Source organism: Canis lupus, chromosome 1, assembly GCF_048164855.1.
Source record: "Canis lupus baileyi chromosome 1, mCanLup2.hap1, whole genome shotgun sequence".
Classification (NCBI taxonomy): Eukaryota; Metazoa; Chordata; class Mammalia; order Carnivora; family Canidae; genus Canis; species Canis lupus.
In genome coordinates, this window is record NC_132838.1 from 98,614,746 (window position 1) to 98,625,245 (window position 10,500).

The window sequence follows — 10,500 nt, forward strand, 5'->3', positions numbered from 1 at the left end:
TATGGGGCGGTGGGTCCCCGGCGTCCATCTCTGGGTTGCACCTGGCCCTTGGTTGTGAGCTGGGTGAAGCTAACATTTCCTTCTCTGTAACCTCAAAGGTGTGATTCCCCATGACCCAGAAGGGTCCTTATGATTTCCCCAACCGTGAGGGACCTCTGCCTGCCCAGTGACACAATCCAGTGCTCTGGCTTGCCTCGCCCTCCCCCTCACCTGCTTCTCCATGCAGGTGGGTGTGGGGAGGGCACAGACTTGGCCATGGGCCAGAGAGAAGGGGTATGTGTCATCCATCCTCCTGGCTGCTCCTTCTACTCACACCACCCCTTTCACGCCACTTTGCAGCGTGTCCAGAAGGAAGGAAGCCACACTTGGTTGGGCACCAGGGAGAGATAAGGAGAAGTGCCCAGGCCCAAGGGAGCCGCCGCTGTGCACGCGGGGAGGGGGTGCAATCTTCTGGGTGCATAGAAATGGCCACAGTCTGAGTCTTCATGCTTTATTGTTAGATCCACTTCTCCAAGGCAGCCCTTACTCTGTCCCCCAAGCCCTTTCTGAGAGTTTGAGGACATTGTAAGTGCTCCATGGCTACCAGCTAATAGGAGACAGGACAGATGGGGTTTTAAAAAAAATCCCCTTTTCTCCCACCTAAGGAAGTCACCTTGGGTCTTCTGCTTGCCTGTTCCTCTGCATTTACAACAGACCCCACCTCTGAGAAGCTCGTCTGGGGCACCTTTCCGTGGCAAAGGATGCAAACCCTCGCACTCCTTTTTAATTCTGCATGGTATTACATTGTGCAGAGGAACCACAGCTGATTTATGCTATCTCCTATCCACCCGAGCTTACTTAAGTCATTTCAACGTTTTGCCCTGGGAGAAGCTTTGTGGGCTGCCCCACAGCCGTGGGGGTCAGGGCTGGGGTGTTCAGGGGCCCCAGGGCTGGGGTGTTCAGGGGCCCCAGGGCTTCCCCCCAGCATCCCGTCTCTGAGGGAGGTGGGGAAATTGCTCCCAACCCCCACAAGCTCCTCCCCTAGCGAGGGCTGAGGCCAGTGCTCCCAGGGGGAAGGGGACTGCGGTGGCTGCTCCCAGGCCCCCAGGGGCTGGGATGGCAGCTGCTGGGGTGCCATCTGTGGCTGCAGGGCGGGCGAAGGCTGCCAACCCCACCAGGGCTGCTGGTCAGAGGAAGGAGGCTGCTCCCACCCCTGCAGGGCACCGTCCCTGTCCCAGTCCTTGTAGGACAGGAGCTGCCCTAGGTCCCCCTGTTGAGCTCCGCTGCAGCCGGCTTCCACCTGGAAGAGGGGCCTGAGGGAAGCGGGAAGTGGACCCAGAGCTCCAAGGCCAAAGGTCAAAGGAGAGTAACAGAAATCTCCAGAAGACTGGCCCAGTGCACTGCCTGCAGCCTCCAGGCCAGGCAAGGCCACACCGGTGTTCAGGACGTCGGCAAGTCCTGAGGAAAGGGCTTGAGCAGGAGCATCCTCTGGGTCCCCGGGGGAGGGGCCAGCATGGCTCGGGGCCCCTGCGAAGCTCTGCAGGCGCGAGCAGTCTGGGGTGCAGCTGCCGCTCTGACTGGGCATCAGAACCGGGGCGCCTGCCTCCACTCCTGGCCTCCTCGGGGTGCTCTTCGGGATTCGGGCTCTCCGGTTCTGAAACCAGACCTGGAGCGAGAAGGGGAGGGAGAGAGAGAAGATACACTTTAATGAAGCCCAAAAACGATAATTATCACCACTTGGCCGAGGTTAAGCAGCAGTTTCCAAACAAAGTTCTATGAATCTAGAATAAAAGCAAAACCCTTGGCCTGGCCTGGCCCCCCTTCCAGGCAAATCTCCCCAAAGTGTCCACCTGTGCCCGTGTTTGCAGGTGTGCGAGTACACACACAGGCACACACTCTCGTGGATGCGCCAGCTGCCACGGTGAAACACCAGGGCTCTGCTCTAGCGTTAGAATAGGCAGCTACTAGGCTCTATCATGATGCCTGGATGCCAGCAAAGGGGAGGGGACCGTGGTGGCCCTTTGGGGGAGGGGGGCTAGGGACCTATCCTAGCAGCACTCCAAAACAAAGCCACAGCAGGAAGCAGGATCAAACCAGCTGGGCCCAAGACAGCCCAGAGACCCTGTCCAAGTAGGAGAAAAGGCATGAAAACCTGCTCCCCGCAAAATCTCCTCCCCAAGTAATAAATATTACACTCCCTGGTTAACAACAGTCCGTAGAAGATAGAGACCCAAACCCCATGAGCAGCTGAGCTCGAGTTAATACACTTTCCCTCCCACACCACTCAACCACTGCATCTGATCTGTCCTTGAACTCTTCCTTGGGACAAGACCAGGGCCTCCGGTGACATTCCGGGTCGGGAGGGGACAGGTCAGGGCCCGGGGACCCCCCCACGCTGGTCTAGCGGGAGACACTGGCTCTGTCTCCTGTGCCCTCTCTACCTACCAACTGCAACTGGCCCTCTCTTACCTGCTGACTTTCCAAGTGAAGCCTTCCCCACGAGTCGGGATCATGGGAGGGGGCGCTGGGCAGAGGGCACACACCGCAGTCTTAAGGTTCAAAGGTTCTAGGCCCTCGTACAGAGCATGGTGACCACAGCAAATAATTCTGTCTCACATACTCGCACGTCACTGAGAATGGATCTAAACATTCTCCCCATGGAGATGGTAACCAGTACCTTCACTTGTAATCTTTCTAAAGCTGAGGATCTTTATCCACTTTTTCACATACGTATTCATGATTCGTTAAACAAGTATTCAAAATAATCAAATGTTTTTTTAAATGTACTGGATCCCAGTGAGGGGCTGACCAGGCAAACAGGCCCAGGACCCTGGATCCCTGTCCCTCAGCCTCTGCCACCTGCTCTCAGCTCAGGACCAGTGGCCACATCTGCTCCCCAGACCAGCACATGAGATGCTCCCTCCAGCCGAGCACCCTGGCATTCCAGTGCTCACAGCCTCCAGAGCATACCTGCACCTGCAGCTCCCTGCTCCCTGCCTGCCTCTGGAGCTCTGCTGAACCCAGGGATGGGGCTGAGCCCTGCCGCATCCCTGCCGCCACCTCCATTAGCTCTTATCTGGGTGGTCTCCTTTCCAGCATACAAGGAGATGACACTTGCCTAAGTAAAGTCCCTCTGGTTCAATGTCGTTCCTCTGCGGCTCACCTAGGCCAGGTGAGTCCTTGGTGCAGACCAGTATTGGTGGAGGCACCTCCTCCATTGCCCAAACATGAGCGTCCCCTCCTCTTCTTTCCCCAGTTCAGAGCAAGGCCCAGAATCACTCAGTCCACATGCACACCCGCACTGCCTAGCTTGAGAGGGGGTTACACTCTCTCAGGGGTGGGCTCCCCATCCAGCCGAGCCAGCCAGGACACAGCAGTGACCCCCTTACAGGCCCTACCACCAAGCAAGGCCTGAAGATCCCACAGAACAACGGGTCACACACGGGAAAACCTCTCCCAGCACTTTCTCTGCTTAGGAAAAAAAAAATCCTCCAGACAAACTACAAGATAAAGACGGGCCATTCCCAGAACCACACCCCGCACCCTCTAGCACACGCCCTGGCCCTGGGGCTAGGCCCAGGTGCTGGTGCTGCCTGTGGAAGCCACTCGGGCCTTCCTCCCTCTGAGTCACTGCAAATCTTGATCAGACCTTCTGCCAGCTGCCCTGAGGACTCTGAGCAAAAGAGCAGCAGGGTTTTCCTCCTGGCTTCAGGAGCTAGTTGAGCCCTAAGCCAGCACCCACCCACCTACCCCAAGGACTGAACTTCAGCGACCAATTCCATCTCTGAAAGTTCATCAAGTAGGGTACCTCGCATATAGGGTTGTTTGGGCTTCCAGGAGACCATGAGTGGGAGGGTTTTGGGAATGTGATCGACTCCTGCAGGGCTGCCCACCCTGCCCTGAGACAGATTCCAGGCCCTCCAAAGGCTGCGGCAGGAGCCACGTAGAGGCCTCTAAATCAAGTCACAGGCCTAGGGCCTCACCAGGCTTTTCTGTGCCCTGGTCCTCTTTGTTCAGAGCAGCAGGGAAGATAGGGAAATTAACGTAGAAAAAATTTGATTCAGGTGACGTTTCTAGGAAGCCCCAGGGCCCTCACCTCCCCCCCACCCCCAGTTTATCTCTCAGCCCCTGCAGGGTGTTGATGGTAACCTTCTCCTCTCCGGGCAAACCTTCAAGGGATGTTCATTCCCAGGCGGCAGCCTCTGACCTGAGCCACCACCTTCATCCAGCACCTTGCAAGGGGCTGGGTGACAAGTGGGGGGGTGGGGAGCCCCCCAGGAATCCAATGGGGTGACTCCAACTTGGGTGCAGCTGAGAACCACCTGGGGAGACTTCAGAACTCCCAGGACCAGCATAAGCCCAGACTCAGTAGACAGTAGGCTCTCAGGGATAACAGTCAGAGAGTAGGAGGGCAGGGGTCGGCATACTGGAGTCATCTGGCGGTCACAGCTCCACACCCTGGGCTACTCCCAGGGGTCCTGAGTTACAGATTAGGATGAGACCTTAATGGTCTCAGATCAAAAAGCGCCAGCCAGTCCAGGTCAGACATTTCTTTAAAAAAAAAAAAAAAGATTCATTTATTTATTCATGAGAGGCAGAGACACAGGCAGAGGGAGAAGCAAAGCAGGCTCCATGCAGGGAGCCTGACCTGGGACTCGATCCCAGGTCTCCAGGATCGCGCCCTGGGCTGAAGGCAGCACTAAACCACTGAGTCACCCGAGCTGCCCCAGGACAGACATTTCAATGCTGGTTTCACAGCAGAATCACCGGGGCTGGGGAGGCTTTCCAAACAACCTTCATGTCAGGGCTCTACTCTCAAAGACTAGGATTTCATTGAGGGCAGCGGATCTCAAACCCAGGCTGCACCCGTGCTCATCACGGCTGCCTTCCTGGAGGCAGGACCCAGTGCCCCGAAAGCTGAGACCCATAGGATCCAATGATCTGGACCCCCTGGGATCTCTGAAAATTAAAACCCAGATGCAATCTGCATCTGCCAGGTTCATGTCCAATTTTGCAAAGGCCACCAAGCCCCCAGCACAGAGGGCAGCACCCCCGCAGCATGCAACTCCACCCTGCCCTTCCCTTCCCACCTTCTCTCACATCCTCTCACAGAGCAGATTTTCTAGCTGCGAGAACATGGTTGCTTGTCTTGACCAATAGTTTCATGGCTTTGTCATGGGTGTTTTTAAAAGAATTAGTGAGTACTTGAAATTTTGTCCAAATCACAGAGAGAACCTGGCCCGAGGTGTCACCTGGTTACGGCAGGGCAACCTGTATTGCCCAACCAGGGTGGGGAGATGGTCACGGCCCATCTCAGAGGGTATAAAGAGGATTGGCACAGAACGGGCAGTTAGGTCTGGCTTCAACCAGCCTCTTGCCCCCACCCCCACCCCTACTCTCACCCTTAGCAGGGAGCACAGGCCAACAGTCACCTGGATTCTGGGCTCAGGAATCTGGGTTCGTCTGGCCAGTTCCTCTCTGGCAGTGATATCAGGGTACGAGTCCCTCTCGAAGGCCTCAATGAGCACCTGGTACTGGTTTTTGCTGAACTTGGTCCTTTTGCGTCTCCGGCCTCCTTGGGGCGCTGGGACAGACACACAGAGGGCAAGAGGAGGTGTTAGTCTGAGCCCACCTTACTCCCCCGTTCAGGTCAGTGAGCAGAGGGCAGCCTCCCAGAGACAAAGAATCTGCTTCCAGGCATAGGACTCAGACCCCTCAGAAAAATGCTCCCAGTGTCCCCTGAGATGCCACTCCTGGGCTGAGCCCGCTTGGGAGCCCCCTCAGCTCCCACACCAGGGGCCCCAGCTGCTCATCTTGCCCCAGCCATGGCCCCAGACAGCTCCCGGGGCCACTGTCCTGAACTGTAAGGTCCCGTCAGATATTGGATGGGCACGACCCGACCTCCTACCTCTGCTTGCACCCAGCATACACAAGTAGGAAGAGATGCCGAAACCCAAAAGATAAGGAAATTTCACGTGAGAAATCCGAGCATCACGGAATTTCAGACCATGAACATTCCTATTTCCCACTGTGACGAGTCCCCCGGGCCTCATTTTTTTTTTTTAAGATTTATTTGAGAGGGAGGGAGAGCACAGGTGGGGACAGAGGCAGGGGGAGAAGCAGACTCCCTCCAGCTGAGCACAATGAGGAGCTCCATCCAGGACCCTGAGATCATGACCTGAGCTGAAGGCAGGCGCTTAACTGACTGAGCCCCCAGGCCTCTAATTTAACTCCCCCCCCCCCCCCCCCCCCCGAGTCTGTCAGAGCTGGCTCACCACTGATGAGATTCAGGCCCAGACAAAACTCAAGTCTGTGCAGAAATGGGGCAAAATACAAGGCCCAGGTCTTGGCATCCCTCCTCACATCCCCCCACCCCCATAACCCTGCACAGTCCTGCTCAGAGCTCAGGCACCAAGCATCCCGCAGAAGCGGATTATCCGCACTTCTGAGCTGAAAAGCACTGTACCACCTTCACCATTCTACCACCCTAGCTCCTCCAGGGTCTGGTTTGGGTGTTAGTCTCCCCCTTGCCGGGCCTCAGTACCAGATGCCACCCTCAAACCAGCTGGCTGAAACCCGCCTGGACGCCACTGCCCCCCAACCCCACCCGTGTCTCCCTCCAACCCTCTAGAGGCTCCTGAAGGACTCACAGTCTGAAGACATGACCAGGCCGACCCCAAAGGTACGAAGGAGGAACGTCGGTAGGAACTGCCTTCCTCCACCCACCCCAGAGTCTTATATGAAGGCAGACGGACCCACCCAGTTAAGCCTCTTTTTAACACTTTGCAAGACCCACCTCTCGTAATTCCATCTTCTCAGGAAAGGATGTTCCCAAGAGAGGTGTGGAGCCGCCCTTCAGTGTGGTTCTTCTCGCCCACCACCAGGCCCCCCAGGGCTGGCTGCCCCCACGGGGAATGCACCCACGCCACTGCTTACAACAGGCTGCCAGGTGTAGGCTACGCGGGCCATGTGAGGTGCCAGTGAGTGCCGTTTTGTGGGGCTCGGCCTCTAATGCTTTAAGTGAAGAGCGTGGAAAGGAACACCTCCTCTGCACGCCTCCGGCCCATGCACCATGAACAACAGACTGGGCTGGGAGTCTCCCACCTTCCTCAGTTACTACGGAATCTTCCACTGCTGCTTGCTCGTCTGTACCCTCTGAATCATAATGGGCAGATTTTGGCCACAAAATGAGCTTTTCATAAAGCAGCTGCCACAATGCCCACCTAGCACACAGATGGTGGTGAGCCCAGGTTCAGGTTTAGGTTTATGTGGCATATCTGAGCCCCCTTTTCTGGAATCTGGATTGATTGATCAAGTCCCCGGGTTTTCAGGAGCATGTAAACCCCTGTAAGTAGGACAGTGGGGTGAGAAGGACCCCCGAGCTGCAGGTACGGGAGAGGCAGGGAAGAGTGGAGGCCCAAGTGAAAACCTGCAAGTCTGCTGGCTTATTTCACTTTGGCGATTAGCCAGGCAGGACATTAGAACCACATTTTAATGAGCACCAAGTGCTCTCTTCAAACTATGTAGAATTTCGCTTTGTTTGATTTCTGGTTGCATTGATTTGCAAGTGAAATATTTTGGGACATTCTTGTGAGGTTGACTCAGAAAAACAAAGAAAGAAAGAAATTATTTTCACTAAACTCTGCTGAGCAGAATGATTTAAATATCTAAAGGAGCAGCCTTGAGAAGATAGAAGGGCTGAGAATCAGGGCCTGAAGCTCCTTGGGAGCGGCTGACAACTCCCTGGACAGTCCCAGGTAACCTGATTCTCCCTCTGCAGGCCAGGAGCTCGGAGATGCAGGAGTGCTGTCCTCCTGGCCTGTCTGCAGGCCCGTCCCCTGCTCTAAGGGGGGGGAGAAGCAGGCCACCAATCCAGAGTGCCTCCACTCCTGGTGAGAAATGATCCCCAAAGCTGCGTGCCCCTGAAGGACGCGCACAGAGTCTCTCTGGAACATGTTCAGCGTCAGAGACCCTGGCTGGAGCAGGAGCCACTTGACGGGCACTCACATCCCCACTCCTCTCCTGGGGGACAGATACACCCACTGCAAGCTGGTTCAGTGTCCCCCGCCCCAGCCCCACAACCCTACCAGGACCATACAAGGCCTTGCAGCACCCCACATGACCCCAACAACTACAACCCACCCTTCCTCCCTTAAAGGCTCTCCCTTCTTCTCTTGCCTCCCGCAGTCCCACTGAAGACCGCCAAGGTTTGAGGAGCCCCACTGCCCTTGCAGGGATGAGCAGGAAGAGAGAGGGTACAAGGAGGCCCGGGAGCAAGGAGGCCCAATGTGCAGACCTGGGCAAGTTTGCCCAGGAGCAGAAGCAGCGAGGCGAGGGGTACACGGGGCTGCTGTCAGAGCTTGTTTCCAGAGGGGAGAAACTCAAGCATTGTTGTGGGAAGAATGGATAAAAACAGGGACTTGAAGGGGCCGTGCCATGGAAGGGCTCCAGGAGTCCCAGGTCTGGCCCTCGGCTTGGGGCCAAGCCCTGGTCAAGCCCTGTCCGGTGTGAAGCGGTCCTCACCTCCGCTCTCAGCTGTTTCTTCCAGAGTAGAGGTCAGGCCCAGACCCCTCAGCAGATGCAGCCCCAGGTTCCAGCCCGTCATGGCCGTGACCTGCTGCCCGTTTCCTCTCCAGACTCAGGCCGGGAGGGCTTGTCTGTCCGACACTGTTGGGCTTCCACGCATGGAAAGTCTGGGCTGGGCTGGGCTGGGCCCACTGCCTTTTGAACACTCAACACAAAAAACAGAATATAAAGGAGCTCAGTGATGTTTATGTTTATTACATGGTCGACACAATGGCATTTTTGACATATTGGAGAAAGTAAAACATATTATTAAAATCAGTGTCACCTGTTTGCTTTTGCTCCAGATGGGAGCCCGAATGGCAGGTCCTGCTGCCACCTGCAGATCTCACCGCTGGGGAGCCAGCTCTGGGTCCTAGGGCAGCAGCTTCCCTAGGTTTCCATGGCGACGCCAAGTCTCCAGCAATTATAGACAAAAGTTTATGTGTTCTTTTTCCCCCAAATCATCCTTGGAAACGTTTGGCAGCTCCTGGCCTCTCCACACCACCACCCCACCCCCGCCCCGCAGAAGAAACAGGGGACCCAGAACACCTGGAGAGTTGACCACGGCCGGTGCACAGGGAAAGCTCCCAGAGGGAGACGCATTGTGCACTGTTCCTCCGTGGGGAGAGGGCAGGCTCCCACCCGGACGGCCTCGCCTAGGACAGAGTATGGTGTTGGTGAGACACTGCTTTTTGCACCTCGGCTTCTGCATCAGTGAAACAAGGGGACAGTACCACAGCAGATCACCTCTAAAAGCCTTTGAAATGCAAACACACTGGCCCTGGCCCACTGGAGCACCACCCAAGTATTTCATGGCTCCAGGCAGGAGGCTGCACTCTTTTCTCCAAGTTTCTGTTCCTAAGAGGTTATAACCCTGAGTCAGAAATTACCATAACTGACCCTGGGGCTGGGGTGGGGGGTGGGTGGGGGAGTTGGGGGTGAAGGCCGGGCATGGGAAATCACTTCCCCCAGGGGACTACTCCCACCACCGCAGAACTGACCTCCGAACCTGCACCTGAGACTGGTTCTAGGCCTGAGCTTTGCACCCTCCTAGACACGGGGGCACAGGGCACCATCCTGGACAAAGGGCCACTGGGCACCCTCCTGGACAAGGGGGTGCTGGACGTGGTGTCCACGGATCTGCCTCGTGGGGCCTGTACAGTGAAGTCCCATGAAAACCGGGGTCTGGGTAAGGACACAGATGGCCCACAGAGGCACAATGTCTTCCTCCACATCTTAATTTTGTTTCCTTGGTTCCATTAGGAAAATATACTGAACAAGGAAAGGTAAAACCAACAATAATCCCACACAGTTTTAAAAATGGTATAAAATTAGAAAAACATCTTCTTCCTGGTGTCCTTGGCCCCTAATGCCTGCCCCCACAATGTCAACCCCAGGGGTAACTGTTCACACTGTTTGCCACATTTTCCTTGTGTTTCTACACATTATATTTATTTTACAAAAAGGTAAGCATGCTGAATTGTTGGGCTGGAGGCTCCTTCTCCTACTTCACTTCCCAGTACACACTGGCCTGGGGACTGTTACTCGCCTGGACTCAGCTTGCATCGGCTCATTCCGCCTCCTCAGATGGACCTGTACCTTCTTGTCCAATATATTTTGGCTTCCTGTGGACACCCTCTCAGGGACATACAAGTGTTGACAAGACTCCGCTTGTGAGCATGCAGGACAGGGTGCTGTATCACCCAGCAAAGCAGGATCTCCGCACACGATGCCCCCAGCATAGGCTGAGCATCCCAGGGGCAGAAAGAAGGGGTCTCACTTACCCAGCAGCCTCTATCAGGAAGGAGGTGTGAGAACTTCTGCTGACAGAGAATGAGAACTTTCAGAGCAGAACAGGTTGCCCATTGTAGTCAAATGCTAAGGCATCTTTACAAAGTCCCGGGTAAGGCTTGGAGACCACCGGGCTCTGTGTTGCTGTCACTTCCTGCTTGGGCA

General features: G+C 55.8%; 1 protein-coding gene across 2 annotated transcripts; it reads right to left on the reverse strand.

The window, feature by feature from the left end:
* Positions 1 to 476: 476 nt before the first annotated feature.
* Positions 477 to 7,070, reverse strand: LOC140623016 (uncharacterized). 2 transcript variants are annotated; one of them, XR_012022742.1, is made up of 3 exons: positions 6,776 to 7,070; positions 5,412 to 5,563; positions 477 to 1,645 (listed from the first exon to the last, which is right to left on the reverse strand). XR_012022742.1 is itself a non-coding variant. In XM_072808939.1 (3 exons), the coding sequence occupies exons 1-3, from the start codon at positions 6,640 to 6,642 to the stop codon at positions 848 to 850; spliced, it is 963 nt and encodes a 320-aa protein (XP_072665040.1). In that variant the 5' UTR covers positions 6,643 to 6,706; the 3' UTR covers positions 477 to 847. The 2 variants fall into 2 exon arrangements, 1 of the variants encoding a protein (XP_072665040.1); XM_072808939.1 differs by lacking the exon at positions 6,776 to 7,070 and adding an exon at positions 6,630 to 6,706.
* Positions 7,071 to 10,500: the final 3,430 nt, after the last annotated feature.